Source organism: Amblyomma americanum, chromosome 4 (assembly GCF_052857255.1).
Source record: "Amblyomma americanum isolate KBUSLIRL-KWMA chromosome 4, ASM5285725v1, whole genome shotgun sequence".
NCBI classification, from domain to species: Eukaryota; Metazoa; Arthropoda; class Arachnida; order Ixodida; family Ixodidae; genus Amblyomma; species Amblyomma americanum.
In genome coordinates, this window is record NC_135500.1 from 204,119,504 (window position 1) to 204,142,656 (window position 23,153).

Here is a 23,153-nt window from a genome sequence, read left to right on the forward strand (position 1 = left end):
GCCGCGCTCTTATCCATGGCGAAACTGCATGCGTCACCGGCGTCGCTTCCTTAAGTGAACTCCGAGTCACGTGCATTATCACATGACCACATCTGGCGAAGCTGTGGTCGGCGCACCGCGGTCGGAGCAGCGGCGCGACGGCTACAGCTGAGGCGAGTCACGTGGTCTGACGTCACAGCCACACCTCCGGTGCTACTGCTGCTGAAGGTCAAACCCGTTAATGTTGGCGAAACATGGCGTAGTGTAGTAGCTCTGTAGCCAAAAAAAAAGAAACGCTTGCCCTGTTTTGCGAAGGAGAGAAGGCGGCCCTAAAGTGACGCATTTACGGTTTAATTCTATCATACAGTACTGAACCAACTGTACAGAAGCCAGAGGCCAATTTCAAGGAGGGCTATAATTATAGAAGAGCGCAGAACGCAGCTAACAAAATGAGGTGAGATAGGTAATAGGGGATTGAATTGAACTGTGTTTATTTTCCCAATGTCATTTGGATAAAAGCTGCAAGAGCAGCTTGACGAGTCCATCGACCCCTACAGCGCGTGGCAGCAGACAGCAATGCAGGAAAACAAGTACTCATACAAACCATACAAAGATCGAAACAAGTCGGTTACCCTGACAGTGTAAGGCAGCAGACGATTATGAAAAAAAGAAGCAAAAATTTGAAAAATGAAGAGACTGGTGCACACACGCGCAAAAAAAAAAGACATCATTGATGGAGTATTTTCAGTGTAGTTGCAGGAGTAAGATCAGTTTCAAAAGTTATTTGCGCGAAATTTCAGCAGTGTTCACATCACCAGTGTTATGAGCGTGTTGAAAGTACGGCGCAATGTGTTTTAAAGCGAAAGTTTATTGGCCGCAAACTCGCGATTTCGCCGTGGCGGTACTCCATCGAGGCACGTGACGTCACAACGCGCGCCTCGCCGCGGAAGGTTACTGTGCTTCGTGCGCCATCTGGCATGACGTCACACCGTGCCGCTCGCCGCCGCCGCCGTTTGGTAGGACGTGATACTGCGTTCCTCGTCGTTGCGATGGCCTCCGCTCGCTTCGACAGCGGCGTCGCATGCGTGATAAGATGTCACAGGATCGAAATGGAGAGCTGGCGTGCGCCGCAACCACAGTTGAGGCGACAGTATGGACGGCGACAATTCTGATAAGCTGGAGGAGGCCTAGAATCGACAGCGGATCGAGATGAAGAGGAAACGAATCGCCCCGGAAACAGACGAACAGCGCGCCGAACGACTGGCTAAACGCCGCCGCAAGACAGGCACGTTTAACGTCCGGTGTCTCGACCGCTAGCAGCAGCGACAGCAGCCGGAGGAGAGACCTGAGTCCTGCTTCACTGAAGACGGCCCGTGATGAACGATGGAATGCGACCAAGAGACTCCAGCGGCGGGCTCAAGAAACCGAAGAACAACGTGCCGTTAGCCTAGAGAATGGGCGTAAGAGTGACGCGACCCCTTCAATCCTTGGATAGCCTCGGTGCTGAAATAAAACGTGGACCTACAGGTCATACTGGACGTTTATGCCTGTGCTTCATACGTTGTGGAATATGTGAACAAGGCCAACCGGGCAGTTTCACACTTGCTTTCGCTACATATATCCTGGCATAGCCGAGCTAAGCCACTGCCATTATTTAATACCTTGTGCACGAGACGTTGTACGACATGTTTCAACATACCAGGGCGTCTGCTTGGAAGTTGACCAAGGTTTTACGAATGTCTCCTAAGATATAAAAACACACAGATATAAAAATATAAGACCAATGATCTCCTCGCATATTAATTAGGAATAGCATGGTGATATGACATCATCCTAGAACTATAACGTAATAAACTGAATAACACTGCTCCTGACTGAAAGCTGTGTTTTTTGAGGTCCTGTACTGCCATTTCTTCCCACAACTATTCGGCATACCTTGATGTGTTTGTTCTTTTTCTGCTGGCGCTTATGTTTTTTTTTTCCTGCGCGCGTATTTGGGTAAAGTACAGATGTGGGTTTTTTACCCTCGATAGTGGCTCACAGGAGATTCAGAGAATTTGACAGCGCATATGGGCCGTACAGGAGCGAGTGGAATACTCCAGAGTGATGCATTTCCTGCTGCATGTTCGTTTCGCTCAGAGGAGTGTGCACTGAATTGAGTTTGTGACTTCACCCACGTAACTGACGACACAGTACGTGTAGTCACGGGTACAAACATACCCTTTTTATAACACGGGTCTATGGAGCCCTAACACCTGTCCCTGTTTTCCTGCATGCACTGTCATGAACTCTGAAACGCTACTCCGACTTCCTCGGTAATCAGTGCTAGAGAATCAAGTCATTCATTCCCATCACAAATGAAGGTAATGCGCCGGCAGGAAGTTATACTGTGCAGGTAAATAAATACCCAGTTCAAGTATAAAATAGCCAGCCTACAATGAAGTTAAGGTGGCTGTCTTCCTAAAATCACAAGGGAAAGAAACCGCTTAACAAGGAAACAGAAGTAAGAATGCCAGACTTGGCGTTTCAAAAAGTGTTTTGTTTTGTTTTCAGGGCTGTTTGGAACGGAAAATTAAGTCACCCTCGTCGCCGAGAAAAGATGTAGGCTTGAAATGCATTGCAGGAAAGGCATAGCGAATTTAAGACGGCTCAGAGATTAGGTATGGAAGCCTCTATAAGGTGTTGGTCAATCTTGTGGTTGCTGAACGTGCCCCCGCCTTCATCAGCTTGTGCGCTTCGAGCTTGGCAGCGCGTTTACGGTCTCCCTAAATTGTGAGACTCCGCGATTAGCCGATTTTCCAAGCTGGACAGCGACTTCCTTTGCCGCCGCGTTCAGCCGGTTCATCTGTCGTGTTGAGCAGCGTCTCTCGCTGCTTTCTATGTTTGAGGCATCACAACACTCTCCCGCACTTATCAGCGAGTGACCTCAGCAAGAATTCGCGGCGCAGATCGAACGGATGAAAGATAACGAAGATGGCGATTCCAGACACACAGCGCGAGAGGTTAGAAAACGTGCCACAAGAGGCTCCTTTGATGGGTGAGAAGACACTAGAAGAGTATTAAGGCGATGTTTCAGCTAACGCCCTGTTGTCCTTGAGGGGCGAAAGGTTAACGCCTGAAGCGTTCAAGTAACGAATTTGGAAGCGAATCTGAGACAACTCGCGACGCCTACCTGTAGCGGCTCGGGCTCCCGACCACAAGAACAAGAGCACCGCAAAGACATCAGCTTTAAGAGACAGACGCCTTGTACGTGCAAAGTGGCTGCGCACTCAAGTTGCACCTGTACGCATACATGAACCAAATGAATCCGCTTTAACGCAGTTTTTCCTAATATTTCGACATCAGCGCAAAACTACCGATAAAAAGAATGAAGGGATAAAGGAAGGAAGGCGAGAATCAAAAGTACAGTCTGAGACAAAACTGTGCAGAACGCTCGAGCAGTGCGCGGGAGACGGTAGAGAGAAATTACTCACCAGCTGATGGCTTTGGGTAACGTGTCCATGCCCGCCTAGCTTGTATAGGCAATAGCCTCTCGCACATAGCAGATAAAGCAACTTGCCGCTTTGCTCATAGATAAGTGTGCCGCTATTGAGCGTATCGCACAAGTTTGCGCCGACTGCACGCGAAACATTCTCTGAAATCTGACGATGCACAGTGCACAGAGTAGCAGGAGGCGAGCAGTAAGAAGAGCTTTATCGACGCCCTTGCAACACTCCGGAAAACACGTGGCTTGTAAATACGAAAGGCTGAACTTGCGAGCAAACACGAATTTACGCTTTGGGGACGAACAAACCCAGCAGCGCGCCATTGTATGTATACATACGCGTATACTACCGGGGACACAAAAGTTCCGCGGGAATGCCAATCGAAGCGCATAGGTTTGTTACTGCCCCATGGACGACACATGTGAAAATAAAATCAGGGCTTGTCCTCTGTACTGTGTGCCAGCAAATCAAGTAATCACTGGAACAAATCGCCCTTGCTCACGCGTCCTGAAGGCTTTGTTCCCGGTTCGAAATGAACCCGGAACATGCGCCACCGGGAACAATCGGAAATTTTGATTGTTCCCGGTGTGCATGTTTCAAGTCTACCGTATGTTAGCAGAAGTGTTCGCTGGCAGGGACCCCGAAGCATAAGTCGACTGTCTGACCCGTGTACATGATCATGATTAGCAGAATCTAAACAAATAATACACACACTTTTTTAATGCGGTTGATCGCTCCTCCTGCGTAGAGCTTCCCATTTCAATTCGTTTTATATTGCCGTGAATCCTTGCACCGTTTGTTCGTTCGCACTCAAAACCGTCGGCACGCGGCTTTATCATTTTGATTTGTAATGCGAGATGCGACCAGACTTATCTCTGTTGATTGTGGCCACGTGCAAATGCTTCCACATTTTCCCGGATTGTTGTAGTTGCTTTTGGTTCTTTATCTCGAAGGTTCCTTGCCAGCTTTAAATTAAGCGCGGCCAAGAACTGCAGGCATTCAGTTCGATGACCGCCGAGAACGCTTGTGGCTATCGCCGCCGCCGAGTCATTCAGTTCTTAGCGGGAGCGAGTCAGCTTCCTAAACAGTCTCTTTTGGAAGACATTTCGTTGCCTTCCGACTTCTGGAGTGTTGTCACCACAACGTGCCAGTTTGCATCTACCTTTCAACATTGAAAAGTTTTAAGCAATAAAAATATAAAAATTACTATGTAAACGAGCATGAAATAAATAAATAACAAAATAAGCTCGAAGTTTCCCCCCAATTAAAGAAAAAAGTTCCGGAATCCCTGTTTGCTGGGAATTCACTGGGGCATTAGACACCGCAGTGACTCTGCTTGGCTGAAAGAGAAGTGCTACCTTTGCACACGGTCGTCTTGCCACTCCAGGTGCCATCGGCTTGGCAGAAGCGGCTCTCCGACTGTTCCTCGCCTTCCCCGACCTCCATCTCGTACTGGTCGTCACACTGGAACAGGCATTCGCCCTCGTATCTGTTGTCGCACTCCACGATCCGACCATGCTCTGGCGGCTGGAGTGGCGGGCACATCACGACTGCAAGAAGTCAACACTGGGCTCTGACGCTCATCGGACGGGCATTGCAGGCATCGGGGAGAAGAGAACACTTCTAAAAATCAAAATTCCGATGAATACCCTACCAACTTGTCCAGTTTTTCGTCCTTATTAAAATTTTTCCTTCCTGTCTGGTTCTTGCCCACCTTGGCATTTAATTCACCCATTAGTGCAGTGCACTGTGTTTTCAATTCACTCATTTACGATTCCACGTCTCCATAGAACGTTTCGGCCGCCTCTTCATAACAGGATTTAGGCGCGTGGGCCTGCACAACCATCAACGGTACTTCCTAAAAAACTTAACTGCGACAACTCCTGTCCTCTTGTTAATGCTGAAGAATTCCTCCATTTTGACAGTTATATCCTTATTGATCAGGAATCGCACTCCTAACAGAAGGTACCCGTGAACAAAGGAAAGACAGTGAGCCTAACCAGGCATAATATCCGGTTGGCTTTTGCTCTGACCTTAGGGTCGAGACCGGGATTTGGGGTCTGTCCCCGCTCAGTAAAGCGATACCGTAGTGAGCCCGGGCCGGTCCCAGGCTCGGGCTATGAGTCTCGGGCCGGGCTCGGGCCTCAAAATGCGGCTCGTGCAGTGCTCTAGTAGTAGCTGCCTTTGAGCTCTCAACTGCGGTTCAGCTCAGCTGAGATCTTTCTGCCCTGCTGTACCACGATCTCTATTGAAAAGCTTCGAACGATATGTCCTAACCGAGAAAATAAAATGCTGCGTCATAAGCTACATCGGTTTGCCAGTGCCCGTGCATTCACATATCATGAGAAAGACAATTTGGCGGGAGTTTTGAATCTGGCTCTAGCCAAGGTCCCCTCCTTTACCCGTCGTGTATCTAGACGAGAAAAGGTATAAACAATTACTGCGACCAAAACAGTCAGCAAAGAATAAAACGCACCACTGTCATGCCCGTTCATTGGTGGTGGTGCCTGCCCTGTTGACCAGTGAGTCATACGAACTCGCCCAGCCATTCAGCATATTCGCGAGAGCTAAATTTGCTTTGGCGGACAATAAGGACCCCAGGTTGAACCGGAGCCCTCCACTGCAACGTACATCCCTCAGCGCCTGTGTCGCTTTGGGACGTTAAACTCCAAAGTTGACAAAATTTTCGAAGCCTCCCTTGCCAGCGGCCTTCGGTGGCTGAGCGGGGCGTTGCCGATTGAATAGAGTAGCGGCAGCAGGACCGCGTTCAGTGGAAACAGGCTGTGAGGGAGATTCCAGCAGTACTCTCAGGAGGATTAGTAAGTGCAGGTACACTACTCTCGCAGTACTCCCGCAGCTGTGCATGCAGAGTATGAGACGCCATAGTGGAGGGCACCGGTTTAATTTCGACCATCCGGTTTTAGCATTTCTCATGGGTAGAAATTCGACCACCACTGCTGGTATTCGATGCGGCGACATTGGGCTCAGCCTTCCGAGAGTCTTAGCCACTTAGCCGCAGCAGCTGATAGAAAGAACTTAGCAGCAAGCACTTATTCGCTCTCCTCGTCCCTTGCTGAAACACCAAATATGCCTCGGCTCGCTCAAGGTCAAGTTCCCTCTCCCTTCCTCTCCGGCCAACCCAGCAGCCTTCATTGTGTGTTTGCTTTTGTTGTGCGAAAGAGGGAGAGGAGGCAACGCGGCGCTCTCACAACTTAGGCTATGAGCCAAACCGTGTGTTTGCCTGCGTGGCCTAAGACGAACGCGCGGGAAAACAGACAAACAAAAAAGACCCCTGCACGCGCACCCGCAACGAACTATTGCGTGGGGTCATGCAAAAGAGGCGCCGGTGAAGCAAGCTGCCCTCGCCGCTGCGAGGACGACCTCTCCATGAGTTATAGCCGGGCCCCCTCCCTCCCTGCGAGGGCAAAAAAGCGTCTGGCGCGCCGCTTTGTAGACCCTCTGTTCGACTGTGCCCCTCGAACTGTCAGCAAAACAAGCCTGTCACTCCTCGCGGCGCTGTTGACGACTGCCTCCTTCCCTCCCGGCACGCCGATATGCGCGCGCATTCTCCGCACGTACGCCGGGACGTGGCTTCGTGCACACTTTTGCATCACCGCCGAACGGGATCTCGTTTCAGGATGCGACGTCGAAGCAACGTCCGCTCTGCCATCTGCCGTCCGCCAGCCTTCTTCCCCGCGCTGTGTATATGCCCAGCTATGCTGCCCTCATTCTTAACCCCTCACCCCCCCCCCCCCCCCCCACACACACACACACTTTCCATCCTTTCGTCTCGAAAGAAAAATCGCGTGGCATTCGGCTTCAGAGTGGGCGGTGCTAGTGGTAGTAAGAGGAACCGTTTACCCGACCAGGACGCCATTCTTCTGAGTCATACCGTGATTGACAACGGCTGGCTGAGGCGTCATAAATGGGTCCGTGTTTGTCAGCGGTTGCCTGCTGGCTGTAATTTCTGGCGAGCAACCGCTAACGCGCTTCGAACAAACGGCCTTGACCAGGTTCATGAAGGAATTATCTCAATAATAAGGGGGGGTGGCTGGCAAAAAACCTGACTTGGTCTTTCTTTGGTTGTTAAGTAATGCCTAACTAGGCAGATGCCTCAGCTGTCGCACTGGGCATTACGAACGACAAACCGACTAGTTGTCGTTTCTTTCTTGTTTTCTTTGCTAAGCCTGTCTCTAAAAGCATCGTGTGTAGCACTAACGACGTCTCACATTAGCAGCTGCACTTGAATAGTTTCACGGTCGCCGTCGAGGTAGTTGAACGAAAAGCCTTGACCGGTTTGTCTTGCCTGTTCGTACAGCGAGAAAGTAAGGGCGCACAAGCAGATGCGTTAGGTGTTTCAGTCACCGTGCCTCGCATTTTACGTCATCGACAAAGCGCCGCCAACTTTTAATTGCCTCTCCTGAGGGTATTTATGAAATAGTTGCGGATGTCATCTGACCAGACGCAGTTGCGTAAAAACAAGTCATTACTCTTGAGAACAGAATGTAGGCGTGGATATGAGTAGACTGCAGGAGACGCAAAAAAGAAAACTATTCGCCCGCAAATTACGTGGCGTGGTTTGCGCAGGACTGCACGACGGAGGTGCTACGCAAATTACACCGAAGCCAGACGAAAGGGCCTTGAACTCAAACGTCCAGCCTTAAAAAAGTGTTTTGTTTCACTTGACTTCTCATCTGGCTATATACCTTTTCAGTTCAAACAGTTCTCAACGATTTTTAGTTCCAGCGAAAAAAATTTCGATGTCTTGAGCTCACTCGACGCGTCACAGTGGAAAAACATGCGGCATATTGAGCTCCGGAAAGCCAAACGCAAACCTTTAAAAGAGACATAACACGTGTGCCTTAACTGCGTAGCCTCGGCTGCCATCTTTGCCCTTCTCGATCGACTGTGAGCAGTCCCGAAGCAATTGACTTGTTAAATACTTCAGCCTGCTGGCGGGAAAAAATAGAATGAAACATTGGCCAGAAAAAAAAAAGCGCAGTGAGCGGGTCGACCATGCGCGCTCAGTTGGCGGTATGTGTCCTGCTGTTAAGGGTCACTGAGATCGTCCACCCATTTTGTGGCAGTGACGCTTCATGCCTCTAACCTCACAGCGCTGGTTTGTTCTTTTGGGACAGCAAGTTCCTTAATACACTGACACGCTGTTGCACTTAATGAACTTTATAAGATTGCAATAATTTTCCATAATCGGCTAGATCAGCTGCTTAACGAAAGAGAAATGGCGATGGGGAAAACCAACACGGTATATATTGTTAGACTGCATAATTAAGTCGCCTCATAGACCATACGTCTCCCTTTCATTACTAGTTGCAGAAGCCTAAGTTTTACTGGATTTTTTTTTGTCACTGAAAGAAAAGCAGCGATTCTATATATATATATATATATATATATATATATATATATATATATATATATATATATATATATATATATATATATATATATATATATATATATATATATATATATATATATATATATATATATATATGCCGGAGCGAACCAAGAAAGCTCCTAACAAAGTAATACTCACGTTGTGCGACCGTATGTTTGTCACTTGCTCATGCAGTTTCACTCCAAGCAAGTCGCACAATTTACTGAGTGATGGGGCACACCGGCCACTAAGATGTTCACACTGCCAGGAGCGGCACAGCAATGAGCAGCAGATATCAATTTGGTTCTCTCTGCATTCAGGGCGATCGAGGAATCCTGCCCTATGCCACCTCACCTCCGGCACAAACGCGCGGATCGCCATGTCGGGGCCTCTGCCCCAGCAGATCCTGCGGCCGCTATCGATGCAGCATACCCGAGAAGTGCTCGGCTAGTACAGGCGCACCACCAGAGAACGACTCAGCGTTGGAAAAAAATCACAGAAACACGTAATTACATTACATATTGGTACTGCGACACCATTTTCTGCTGCTGATTCCTTTACCGGAAGTGACATCAATTCCGTTCTGGTGACGTCACTGTCCTCCAGCCAATGAGCGAATTTTATGACAGACGACAGATTTTGGCCCCATCAGGCTTCCGATACTGCCGCATTAAAAAGTATTTTAGCGTCAGTTCAAAGCGAGCTCGTAGGACTGATCAGCGACGTACACAAGAAGGTTCGCCGGATGCCGCCGGTATACTGCGCGCCTAACCGCCTCATTAATCAGCAACAACATGTAGTGAGGCCTGCTTTAGCTGCCAGCTAGGGCTAAAATTCCCAGCATCTTTGATGACTTTTCACTCACCGGTACAGGGCACTCCCGCACCAGGATCTCCAGCGTAGCCCTCGTGGCAGGCGCACTCTTTCACCGACCGGCTTCCTTCGTGCCTTGTGCCGCTGTGCGCTGGGCAGCCCAAGCAGGAGTTGCTGTCGTAGGTGTCCTTGTAAGTGTCCGGCTTGCAGGCTGCCTCGATGGGAGACCGTATGCAGGCTGCTCACAATTGGGCTTTCGGGTTTGTTTTTTTAAGGAGCCATGAACAGTGCACGAAAACCATTTTCGCACTTGGGTTAAGCGGCCAGGCGGATATAAACGGAGACGACAGCTGCCGTCTCCAGTCTGCGAAGTACCTAGAATCGATTTTTAAAAATCTTTCTAATGACTACGATTCCCTGTAAGTGTACGCTATCCCTTATGGTCTGTGAATAATTGGCAGGGTTGCAGCCTGTAAAATGTTTCGAGGAACAAAGATGTACTATGTTTTGCGAACTATTAATTGCACCAGACACTTTTACAGAGTTTTAATAGCGTATTTCGCAGTCTTCTGGGGGCCTCATACTTTGAGCCCATTAAACGTGATTGTCTTTTCCGACCTTTCAGCGCTGATAGGCCTGGTTTAGACCTCTATGCACGGCAGATTGTTTCCTGCTGTTTTTCCGATACACTTCCCCACTTAATAGCTCATGCGTTCTTACGAACAAATTAACTCAATGTTTTGCCCGCTCTCACTGCTTCTTGTAACTTCTGTGTCCACGTTTGTGGGGGTTTTATGAATGAGGTGTATGTCGCTATATGTTGCCTGGCACTTTGTTCTTCAACTCAATTTTTATTTTCAGTGTCGCGAAAACGGTATTACAAGGACTTTATTTCAATGTTCTGCCCTGCTCCCACTTAATTTTCAGTGTTATTGGATTGCCAGGACATGATGTACAAGCAATGTTGCATAAAATGTGAGCTTTACCGCGCAGGAAAGCTATCTCCTACAAGCTGAAGCTGCACATTGAGTCAAAAATAAGCCGCTTTTCTGCCATCAGTTCCTTAGTAGTGTAAAGGCACTTGAGACAGCAAAAACCAATTAACGCATTCCAGTTCTATTGTGCGCGCGCTGGGACCATAGAGCCAATCGGCGTCAAGATCTGCATACCTGATTGCAAGAGTCAATGACTCGCCACCAACTCAACAAAGCCGAATCCATTAAGCTACGCGAGTATAATAAGTAGATTATTTTCTGCTCTTATAAGTCCTGCTTTTTTGCGCACATTTAGTCGGATGAAAACGGGTAGGTCGATTCTATTCACCGATGCCGGGAAGGCCCGATCCTAATGACGTGCAACGTTTTCTCCCACGCTCTGTGAGATCACCCTCAACTCTCTTGCGCCTATTTTCCAGGTGTGCTGCAGCGGTGCAGTGCCAGACTACTTTCGTCTCCGCTCGCGTCTAACGAGGTGCGGGGATGTCTGCTCTGGCCGTGATCCGTCTCTATCAATCTAGCGCGCGCCGACCGGTGTAGCTGTTGACATCGGCTCCCAACCCCTCACTTTCGCGCGTCTCGCTGTACTAGGCTTAGGAAAACAACCTCTCCAGAGCACGCGTTATCCTTTCTCACGACTCCTCGCTGGAGGTGAGGGGCACGCAGCCCCATTTTATTTTGTGCATAAACCCGAGCTAATTCGGTCTCAGGCTTACTGCTGCGAAGAAGACGACAGCATGGATTCCCTCTCCAAGAACAAGGCACCTGTCCAAGGTCTCATCAGCGCCTGGTATACCCGCTACGTGAACCAAGCAGTGCAACCCCTCTGGCATTGAACTTCATTTGCTTCAATATCGATAAGAATCCTGCTAGTTTAGAGAGACGAGTATCATCAACGTCGTTACCTAGAGTGCGAATGAAGTTTGCAAATTGGGCCTTCTGTGTTTACGGCCGTGCGTTACTTGGGGTTGCTGACGCATCAATGCTCGTGGGAAAAAGATTTTTCCGAACGAGGCTTCTAGCCTTTTCTTACACCGAAGACGTGTGATGGATATGGTTGGCAAACAAAGGCCCCAGCCACCTTAAATGCAGCTGTAACTCTAGATCGCTTTGATACATTTCAGCTCGTTGTACGAAAAAGGCGCCTGTGGAAAATGGACCCGATGTTTCCTGGCAGGTGTTTCTGGAGCAATACACGATCGCAGCTGGATACAATATGCACACCTGTAGATTTGAGGCTGTGTTTTTCTCGCTTCACTGTCAGAGATCATGGCGCAGATGTGTGATTCGTTTCTTTTTTATCGCTTCTCCTTGTCTCAATTGTCTCCTTGTCATATGCTAAACCTGAGCGAAATGATACTAGCGACAAATGCACGGGCAAACACGCGAACATGCTTGTTTTGCGAAGTGCTGATGCGGACCAGAAGGAAATGGTAGCGTCAGTTCAGCTTTAAATCTTATTCAATGTCCTTGACGCACCTTACCGCCTAGTCACAGTCATTATTGTTGAAGCTTAGCGCAGCGTGCAAGGACTAGCTACAATAAACAAATAAGGAAAGAAATAGTTAAATCAATGGATGAATCGATAAATATAATTTTGTATCATGAATCAATAAATTAAATGTTCCATCAATCAATCAGTCAATCAATCGATCGGTCGATCAGCGAGTCGACACGGTAAAACATATCTATAGCACTCACGCGCGCATTGTCCTCGGAATCCGTTCCCGTGAAATCCCGGTCCGCAAAGGCATGCGCTCAGCCCCGACTTGAGGGAGCATCCGCACACGGCGTTCTTGTCGCAGCAGCTGCCGCGCTCCGAGCCGTCCGGCGCCTTGTCCAAGGAGCGGCGGCAGAGGCGGTCGCAGTCCCGGGGGCTGTCGCGCAAGGTCCACCGGTCGGTCGGACCATCTGCGTTCGCGACGCGTTAAATGCACTGTCGTGGACTGGGCAAGCATGCACGTCGGCAGCAGTCTGATCTAATGCAGACTGCCGGTTCTTAAAGGTAGCACTGAACTGCGGCGTCATCTTTCTAGACTTTTAACTTTCCACAAAAAAATATTACACAAATGAATCGTTAAAACAAAGTCTTTTCACTGTTATGTATCATCCCGTGTTGATCACCGATTCAGAGTGAGTGTTCCAAGCTGCAAAACTAACCAGTACTTTCATTCTTTCCTGCCCAAGACCAGCTCAGACTGGAACCACCTTCCCGCCTGCGTCGTCTGTATTACAGAACCCGAAGCATTCAAATCTGCGCTTCTTCATCATTTATGTAAATATCTCTCATGTTGCATTTGATTTTGAGTAATCACCACTCCTATCTGTAACGCCTCAACGGTCCTGATAGTAACGAAATAAATAAATAAACTGGTTTGGTTTGCTTTATAGGGTTTAACGTCCCAAAGCGTCTCAGGCTATGAGGGACGCCGTAGTGAAGGGCTCCGGAAATTTCGACCACCTGGGGTTCTTTAACGTGCACTGACATTGCACAGTACACGGGCCTCTAGAATTTCGCCTCCATCGAAATTCTACCACCGCGGCCGGGATCGAACCCGCGTCTTTCGGGCCAGCAGTCGAGCGCCATAACCACACAGCCACCGCGGCGGCTTGAATAAATAAACTTTACCCGCGCGAGGTCCACGAATGACCGGCGTCGTCTGCCGATAAGTGTGGAAGGCGCGCATATGCATAGTCATGATTACCGATCCTGCAACGGATCCTCCTTTGGTAGCGAACACAGAAACTCGTGAGCACCATAGCTTCATGTCTAGTATATGTGGCGTTATGGCAGTTTGCACGTTGTCCACTGCCGGCCACGCTGATCGGTGCTGTCAACGTTAGCCCACGTATTGTTCTCACTCGAGGCTCAATACGGCTGTTGCTTGGGCTCTTCTAAGCACGTTCAAGAGATGGTACAACTACTTTGCCATCTGCTTGCCAGCGCGTGATCAAAGCAGTTCAGCAAGCGCCATGGCGACGTGTCGGGAGCGCGTATTTGAAAGATTATAACCGCAAGGCTGTTGTGGTGGCTGGTGGTCTCGATAGCTCACATGGTGGAGCAGCTCGCACGACATGTGAACGATGTGTTGTCCGACCCTTCAAGTGGTGCGCGGTATCTCAGTTGGGTGCACTTTTTGTGCAGTTTGAGTGCAGCCTGATCGAGTGAGTTTCAGGGTGGGCGAAATGAGAACGTCGCACCTCACCTGTGTTCGGAATTGTTTCTTCTGACTGACGACATTTTCCCATCACTACAGTACGTAATCATGAAAAAAATGAGAGTCGAGTAGTAAAAAATGCAACTGTAATAAAACGCTGTAGAAAGGGCTTGAATGACGCCAATGTATTTGAAGAAAGAAATGAGAGGGGTTTAGGCAGGAGTGCTCCCATCATACGAGGCACTGAAAGTTTGGAGCACACGGTGAAAAAAATGGCCCATAGAAATAGGTGACACAGCACAGGACATCCTCTTTATAAGCGCTGCTTTTATTTTTCTCACTGTTCTCGCGTCCCCAAGTGTCGAGGTTGGGGCCTTGGTTCTCGCAACGGCCTTCCAAAATAGGGGGTTCCAGCCAAGCAACGTAGCCTCGCGGCGGTGTAAATAAAATTGATTACATAAGCTGCTTAATATTCCAGGTGTTTTAGAAGCGCTCGCATCCGACTTTCTCAAAGTTTCACAAGCGACCAGCACCTGCGGAGAGAGGAGCTCTTGTTGGTAAACTGCAGCGGTGGCCTAGATAAAAACCCTGTGCCATGGCGCTCTTTGGCCGCAGATGCCCTTGCGCTATAAAAGTTCACCATTATCATCATCATCAGCTCTTGCTGGTGTTCCAGGCAAGGCGCAAAACACCAAAGAGGCCGACAGTTGACGAAAAACGTAACCAAGGGAACAGTATTAGGAGGCACGCGAAGAGGAACAAACTGGGCAGCTCTTCGTGACCGCGGCCCGCCGTTATCCGAATTCCATAAAAGGACAGGATAAGCTCTGCGGCACAAGGACATGAGTGCGCGCGTAGCCGGTGCAACGCTCCCCAGATGGAAGAAAATCAAAGAATATGGCAGAAGCTGTGTGGCGAAGCGACGCAACGGGTGCCATAAATTAGCAGCCTTGTTTACCACGCAGGATGTGTGGTTCTCGTGGCCTATATCTCGGCGAGCGAAACACGATACGGGAAGCGGCGCGCCTGAATCGCTGCTCGCTCGCTCCTACTACGATACGCCACTCCGTAAGCCGTTGCGGCAAAGATAAATAAACGAAGGAATTAAAGAATAGAGAGAGAAAGATCCGTCGGCAAGAAGGCGACGGAGGCGACACGCGCGGGGCCCATCTTCATTAAGAGCAATGCCGCGCTGTTGGAAACGGCGGCGCGGCGTATAGTGCTTGTCGCCGGCGCTTTTCGCGGGAAGTCGCGGCTCAAGTTGACCCCAAGGAGGGGCGCCCTAAAACAGAGGGAGGCGCGATAGCAGAGGCAACGAAAACAAGCACACACCACACCAGAGGCACGCAGTGCGGAGCTAAAAAAGCAGTCACGAGAAGCAGGCGGCCTCAGTACACGCGAAAGGGTTGTCGCAGCGTCGGCCGCCGCTGCAGGAACGCGCAGATTGAGGAGGAGGAGGAGGGCAGGAGAGGGGAAAAAGCACCGAGGGAGCCTTGATAGGGGAGACCGCCGCTCCTTGCTTGAGCGCCTCTCGATTCAGCCCACTTTAGGCGAACGCTATAAGGACGGCTGTGGCGGTCTGGTATGGAGTTCGGATGGCCGACATCTATAATTCGATAAATCACGCTACAGCTACAGGGTGTGGCTCGCCTTTTGACTCCACTCTCTCAGTAGCTGCAGCCGGCAAGCAATTAGCGTTTGCCAGCACGCTGCTGTGAGGTGGCAGGGGAACGCTGTTCAGGCATCTGGATCCTTGCGCAGTGGTATGAGGCAGAGATTAGATAGCTGATAATTATTCTAGCTGTCGTTTAGGGGCCTCTCGTGTCTTGCGTAATAATTAATGGACTTTTTTTATTGGTACCGGTTAATTACCACTAGTTCGTGTCGTGTCTTGCACGTGTACCGTGTGCGATGTCTCTGGGGAAGTGGAGCAATTGTTGTCACTCCTTGAGGTCGCCGTTGCGGCGACCCTGACGACGTGACTTCACAGTAATTTGTGCTTGAATCAGAGCTCTGAGAAATGCCCACAGCATGCAGCACTCGCGCGTGTGCAAAGCGAAGAATATAAAGGAGCAACAACAATAGATTATGGTTATCTACTCATGCTGCGTGTACCTGTACCTGTCGTCACACAACTTCGCTTACGAATCCTTGTTTCTGTTCGCTTACCTGCTGGCACATATGCAGTCTTTAGAGTATTGCGCGCGAAAGAACGCAGTCTTGCGCTCGTCGCATTAAACTGTGACTTGTTCCCTGTCAAGCATATGTTGTCGCTTCGATCCAGTACCACACTTTCTCGACAGCATCAGCGGGGATAATTCTCACGCCAAGTTAACTCGACAAGTGCGAGTTGTTAACACTGTAGAAACTTCCAAAGGTTATTATGCCTGCTGTCAGTCTCAGCGTGTGCAACGTTTATAAACATACCGGCAGCACCAAACAACCATAAACTATTGTCGTTTAGTGCAGGATTCTCACGGAAGCATGTTAGCCAGTTGTGGCACCACCTAACGAATCACGCAAGTCTCGCTGAGATATCTGAGCGCCTATAAGCCACGAATATGTCAACGTCAGTGTCAAAAAAGGGACCACAGTAAAAAAAAAAAATCGAGTATTCATTTCAAAGTGGAATAGTTCGCCGCTCGAAGTTGCTTCCGTTATTAATAGTGATGCATTTGCCCACGCTATCATTGCCTTATAAGTTCTATGCGAGTGTTTCTTGTGTGTGTGTTTCTACATTCTGCTGACACGTTTTTTTTAAGCTTTTTTTTTCTGCATGGCGTAGGTGTATGTAAGGAAGGAAGACCCCTAAAATCCGTCTTCTTGTAGAACCAGGGTAAATGGTGATTTATTTAATTCATCCCAGCCGAAGGACTTCACGATTTAAATGCCACAAGTGAGAACCACACCACGTGAGACATATATAGCTATTTCTTACCTTGCAGCCATTCCGGCTTCTGGAGCAGCTCAGCGTAAGGGTATGAATGAATTAAAAGAAGAGAGCTGTGGTCATTAGTCCAACGTTCTAGGGGAAAACTCTAAGGTGGTATGATTTGCGGTTAGGCAGTGGATACTCATTACCAACCACCCAAGCTAAGCTTTGCTTTGTAGCCCGGTGACTGCGCTTGGGTGGATACTAATGAGCAATTCTTCTCTTATTAAAAAGCAGCGGTTATCTTGCAGTTTCTGTACACCTCACGTGATCTCATACTCACTTGTGACGTCGCAAATCGCCTGGCAACTGAAACCAAAACTTAAACCGCAAAGTAAAAAAAAAATAATTACTAATTTTATATTCAGGGCTGACGAATTCCACACGGTGATTCAAGTTTGTTGTATGCGTCATTCCATAGCAAAACACACTCCGAAATATTTGATCGCTCCGCTCAGGAATTTAAGGAAGCAACCAGAGAAATCTTTAAAATGTTACGCCTTTGGAGCAGATGTATACAGTGGAATATCGCACTCTATAGGATATCGACAACTAGACGGCTCAGGGCTCTGTGAGTAGTTGTCTGCAGCACTGCTTTGAACTGACAAGGTGGAGATCAAAAGATAACATCAGCGCGAGCGAAAGAGGCCTGTTCCTCTCTGAGACTAACTCGACAATGCAGTTCCGCATTCCCGCGTCCTTGCAAGGTGGGTGCTACGCTTGAAGCCAGTGCAGTCTCTGAAACACCAAAACTCTCAAAAGCACAGCTCCCGACGCCTCTTTTGTCCCCGGACAAGAGCAGCGGCTGATCCATAGGGACCTCACGTGCGGTGCTGCGATGGAGTGGAGAGGGGGTTCTAAAACCTAGATCGCAGCTCCGTATGGACCTCTGTTCCCGGATCCACCATGGGACACAGGGCTAAGCTAGGTGGGAATACGGCAGGGTGTTTGAGCCCTGGAATGCACGGAATCCCGCCGCTTGTGTTGCATAGAAGTGCGTTCCCGCGCCACCGAGGAGAGGGAGCAAGGGAGAGGAGGGCGCTCAAAACGCATCGCCATCTGTAGCTGCGAGGCGTGACTGCTGGCACGCAAGACGTCTGCGTTGCCCTGCCTGCTCGTGCAACGAGGAATGTAATTCTTGTCGCGAAGGATATATGAATGCCAAGTAGAGAATTACGAATTCCACATATATGAGAATTAACCAATTAACGCTATCGCGACATATCCTTAAAACGAATCTTAAGTGTCCCCTTTATTTTTTGGGTGTGTGTGTAAGAAGCTGACTGTCGATTTGCGGTTGAATCCGCTCAATACTGGGCTGCCTACTTCGAATGCCGTGCATCTTCAGACGTTCACCACCGCTCTGGTCAATGTCGAATCACTCTAAAATCGAACGCCACCTGGAGACATCAGGAAATACTTTACTGAGTGCATTTGGACGTCAAGTATTTCGTTCTTTATTTGTCTTCCTATGATCGTCGGTCCCCATTCAGAAGAGGCTCCTGAATGGTGAACCCTGCTAAAACAATATACGAAAGCATTTCCTCAAATGAAACTAAGACCATTTTTCCCCAATGCTCGATTATCAGCTTCCCACATTTGTGCCTGAAGACTAAAAATCTTGTGGCAGCGAACTAGCATGATCCAGCGTAAGGTACGTCAACTTTCTAGAAAGACAAGGGCCCGAAATCACGCGGGTCCCGTTCAAGCACGAGGGCAATATCGGCTCGTTTCATCTGTAACACTTCATACAATGGGATCCCGCCATATTTTTATCGCACCGCCACATCAAACACAGCGGTTCCGAAGGATAACGGTAGATATCTCTCTGCAGTCACAGTTTCTTAGCTCGAATCCCACCGGCCATCTTTTTCTTGCCAATATGTTTCTCTCGAAGGAGTTATCTGTTTGCTCAGACGAAATGACTTTCGCTGGAATGTCTCTCTTTCACACTGCTTGCTGGCACCGGCGATCATCTGTTGAACATATCCAAACACGTCCATTCGCAGCTCTGACGTAATTTCGGAATCGTTGTCCTTGGGCGATCACCAGGAACACACCACGTCTGTACACGTTTATTCATCGGAATGTGCCTTTTTAGATTCTTTTTTTGATTAACTTGTGCGCATGTCTGATGTGCGGTTTGTGTGATGGTGCGGTTTGTGTGCCTTTTCCACGCGCATGCTCGACAATTCTGTTCCTATATAACTTCTGTACCTCAGCATGAATAAACAGTTGGTAGTAGCGCTCGTGAACCTGTTTTTTGTGTTCCCTTACTCTGTCCGTCGTCCGGTTTTTTGCGCTTCCAAGTTTACAACAACCACCTCTTACCTTCACTATCAACAAGAAATCCCATTCGAGCGCTGACAAGTGCATGTGCATGGACGTGCTCTTCACTGCTCGTTTGTGAGGCTGCAATGTTCCCAGTGACTGCGGTTTTGGTCTTTTTTTTCTATTTTTGTACTTAATGATGCTCTGAGAAAGAAAAAATTAAATCTATATCACAGCAATCGATCCAAGAGTTCAAGAATTACGCAGATATTTAGTCACGAAGTATTTCAGGTACTGAAAGCAATTTTCGATCTTCGAACACGCATTTCTTGTACGTTTAGAAGGCCCACTTTCTGATTAACTTAACTTAAGTTCTAAACCATGTTTCACACTTTAGGCGTGTTTGCTAGAAGCAAGAAAACGTGTCTCAACGCAGTTCTATATCAGTTTCAGCTAGTTTTCAAGCAGAAAGTTTCACTAGACAGCCAGAGAATATACAAGTCCAATGTCTTAGGGCATCAGGCCAGCAGCTCTTAAGCTAGTGGGGATTCAGCTGCTATTGCTTATAGAAAAAAAATGAAGGATGCCAGCCCCATCTTTAACTGCTGGGCTCACAACTGGAACCTGAACATTTGTCAGCAGGGGGAGGGATATGGAGCGCATTAAGAGGCAGAAGGAAAAAGATGGGTAGAAATAGGAGTTAATGACCATTACATATGACTTAAGTTAATCAGCTGTAGTGTAAGATGCGGAAATGTTAGGCGTATATGAGTTATGAAAACACTGGCGCAGAAAAGCAGCGGGCGGGCAATTTAACGATTTATACCAAATGGGGCTCGCTTGCGCAGCAACGCCCGCGCAAACAGCACTTCCATTCCCAGCGTACTCATCGCCGCTCGCTTGGAACTAACGCATGCGCTAAAATGTTGCAAAAATATCTCCTCGGAGCATCTCACTTTCCTTTCTTTCGAATTGTTCATACGCAGTTGAAAAAAAAAATGATGATGGCCTAGCCCTGTTAGGCCAGGATATACGTAGCGTAAGCGCGGCGACATCTGGTTCGAAAGAGTTAATATATGAAATGCGCGCATTCACTCATCATCACCATCATAATCATCATTATCATCAGCCTGACTACACCCAGTGCAGGGCAAAGGCCTCTCCCATGTCTCTCCAATTAACCCTGTCCTTCGCCAGCTGCGCACACCCTATGCCTGCAAACTTCCTAATCTCATCCGCCCACCTAACCTTCAGCCGCCCCCTACTACGCTTGCCTTCTCTTGGAATCCACTCCGTTACCCTTAAGGACCAGCGGTTATCTTGTCTTCGCATTACGTGCCCTGCCCCAAACCCATTTCTTCCTCTTGATTTCGACTAGGATGTCATTAACCCGCGTTTGTCCCCTCACCCACTCTGCCCGCTTCCGGTCTCTTAACGTTACACCTATCATTTTTCTTTCCATGGCTCGCTGCGTTGTCCTTAACTTAAGCTGAACCCTTTTCGTTAGCCTCCACGTTTCTGCCCCGTTGGTGAGTACCGGTAAGATACAGCTGTTGTACACTTTTCTCATGAGGGATATTGGTAACCTGCTATTCATAATCTGAGAGAACCTGCCATATGCGCTCCACCCCATTCGGATACTTCGGCTACTATAACTACCTTATCCATATTGCTAATTACATTGCCCTCCTTGTCTCTTAACGCATACATCTGGTTTTTCCCTACGCCTAGTTTCCTCTTCATCGCTTTTAGGCTACCACCGCTCTTTAGAGCATGCTCGATTCTCTCCATATTAAACTTCCTTATGTCGGATACCTCGAGCTTATTTATTTTGCGCCTTTATTCACGGTTAAACATCAAACTGTCGTGGTGGAGCGCATTGTTTCGTGAACAATGCGCTTTGGTGCGGGGAGTATATGCTGCCCTGCAAGAGCCGCCTAGCTGGCTCCCCTATCTGGATGCATGTGTGTGCCTCCCAGACTTTTGATGTTTTGGAAGGAGGGGGTCATGCAGGGGTGAGGTGGCCTGGTGTTTTGTGGCGTGCGTGCTTCGGCTTTTCTTTTCGGCACTATTTCTATGCGACAAACAAGAAACAGTTGTGGCGGAGCTCCTTTGGCTTCCCCGCTATATGGAACACCGGAGGATTGTGGAAGCATTAGAGCCTTATGGCACGGTCCAGTCTGTGGAGCGTGAAAAGTGGCGGTGCCCAGGGATGGAGCATATGGAAACGGCGACCCGTGAACTCTCCCTCACACTCAAGGATGGAGTGTCAGCTAGCACCATTCCACACACACTTAATGTTTATGGCGTGCAGGCATTCGTCCTTATCCCAGGGAGACCTCCACTGTGCCTCCGATGTAGCCGGGTTGGACATGTCCGGCGCCAGTGTCGCACGCCTCGATGCACTCAGTGCCGACGCTTTGGCCATACTGCGGAGAACTGTGTCTTGAGTTACGCTGACAGGCTGCGTCAAGGCCAGTGGTAACGGGAAGATGACGTGGCATCAGAACACATTATGGATGTGTCTGAGGTTGTGGACGCGACCGGAGAACTAAGTCATGAGCATCGAATAGATGGGAAACAGAAGACTTCAACACCTCAAACCAACACGGAATATGAAGCGACTGGCCATCTAGCATCCACGCCTCCAGGACGAAAACCGCCGGACCCGGGCCGCCCCGTGAGTGTTACAGAGACTGCTGTGCTTGCTGCACAGGAACACCTCGTTGCCACAGGTCAACGTCCGGATATGCCTCCTGTGGAGTCAGTCGAGGCGATACAGCCAGTGAATGCTCGCCGATCCTCCTCTGATGCTGATTCTGCTTCGTCGTTGGAGGGTAACGGTGAGACGTGTGTGGCGTCGATCTCTGGCGTGTCAGGTTCTCTGTCGGCTATCAGTGTAACAGCAAGTGATGTGCTCCCCTCGGGTTCGTGGGCCGAGGCCTTGGCTGTCTCAGAGGAAGACATGGACAGCACCGCACCTTTGAAACGTCCTGCAGATGCTGATGAGGTGTGTATCGATGGCGCTAACCAGAAGGCACAATGTGTAGAGGCCACGGGAAGGGTGGTGTTAAAGAGGAGGGCGATGTCTGCCCGAGAGGCCGCCAATTTGGCGGCGGGCCACCACATTCCAGGGGATGGCGTTTGTTAAGACTGGCACCAAAATGGCGAGCGTCGCAGCATATCAAGTTGCTACCCTTAACGTTAGGGGTATGCGTAATCGTAGGAGGCAACAGCAGGTACGGCATCTCTTAAAGAAATGGAGTGTGTGTGTAGCCGCTATCCAGGAAACAAAGTTGTCCTCTGATGAAGAGACAGCAGCTGCTCTTGAGCCTTTTCTGTCGGAATACAGCATTATTGTTAGCCACGCGAGAGGCTTATCCGGCGGTTGTATGCTATTCCTGGCGAACACGCTAGAGATGACAGCCATGTCTTATTGCATAGATGACGAGGGGCGACTTATATGCTGTGATCTCACAATTTCAGGTGTACAGTGGCGGATTATTTGTGTTTATGCCCCCACAAAACAGCGCGATAGAAGGCTTTTTTTTCTGTCATTAGTTGAACATTTGTGCACGGACCGCAAAATTATATTGTTGGGAGATTTTAATTGCGTTTGTAGGGATGAGGACCGTTCAGTGGTATGTAAGAGATACGACCATAGTGCTGCATTACTTACCGATTTGGTTTCTGAATATAGTATTGTGGATGTAGGGCAGGAAAAAGGCGACAGTATACATTTCACTCATTTTCCGTTTTCCTCTAATGCTCGCCTTGACAGAATTTACGTTTCTGTTGACGCATTAGCAAGTGTGTTTGGCTACTGGGTGCGGCCCATTTTCTTCAGTGACCACTGTATGGTGTCTTTTCAGATAGGAAAGTACACTCGGCATGTACTTCACCCTCGATGGGAGTTGTGGAAGATGAATAACTGTCTGCTCTCAGACGAAATCTTTCAGCGTGCTGTACCTACTTGTTTGAAGGACGTATGGTCACGCCGTGATCTTTCCATTTTTCAAAAGTGGGACTTGTTTAAACAGGAGATCAAAAACTTGGCAATTGAGGCCTCAGCAAGAATCGCTTTCCTGAAGAGACACCACCTTCGTGAGCTTGGGCGCACCCTAA

At 48.8% G+C, this 23,153-nt stretch overlaps 2 protein-coding genes across 2 annotated transcripts in view; both read right to left on the minus strand.

Annotated features, from left to right (window-relative positions):
* The window catches only part of Polr1D (RNA polymerases I and III subunit AC2 l(2)37Cg), a 389,457-nt gene that overhangs the window by 331,788 nt on the left and 34,516 nt on the right, over positions 1 to 23,153 (minus strand). The gene's annotated exons all lie outside the window — the stretch shown is intronic.
* Positions 1 to 23,153, minus strand: part of LOC144129130 (sushi, von Willebrand factor type A, EGF and pentraxin domain-containing protein 1-like) — a 75,475-nt gene that overhangs the window by 24,855 nt on the left and 27,467 nt on the right. The window contains exons 5-7 of the mRNA XM_077663058.1: positions 12,369 to 12,578; positions 9,725 to 9,883; positions 4,823 to 5,014 (exon numbers count right to left, since the gene is read on the minus strand). Of these exons, the coding sequence (XP_077519184.1) occupies positions 4,823 to 5,014; positions 9,725 to 9,883; positions 12,369 to 12,578 (561 nt within the window). The remainder of the gene's footprint in view (positions 1 to 4,822; positions 5,015 to 9,724; positions 9,884 to 12,368; positions 12,579 to 23,153) is intronic.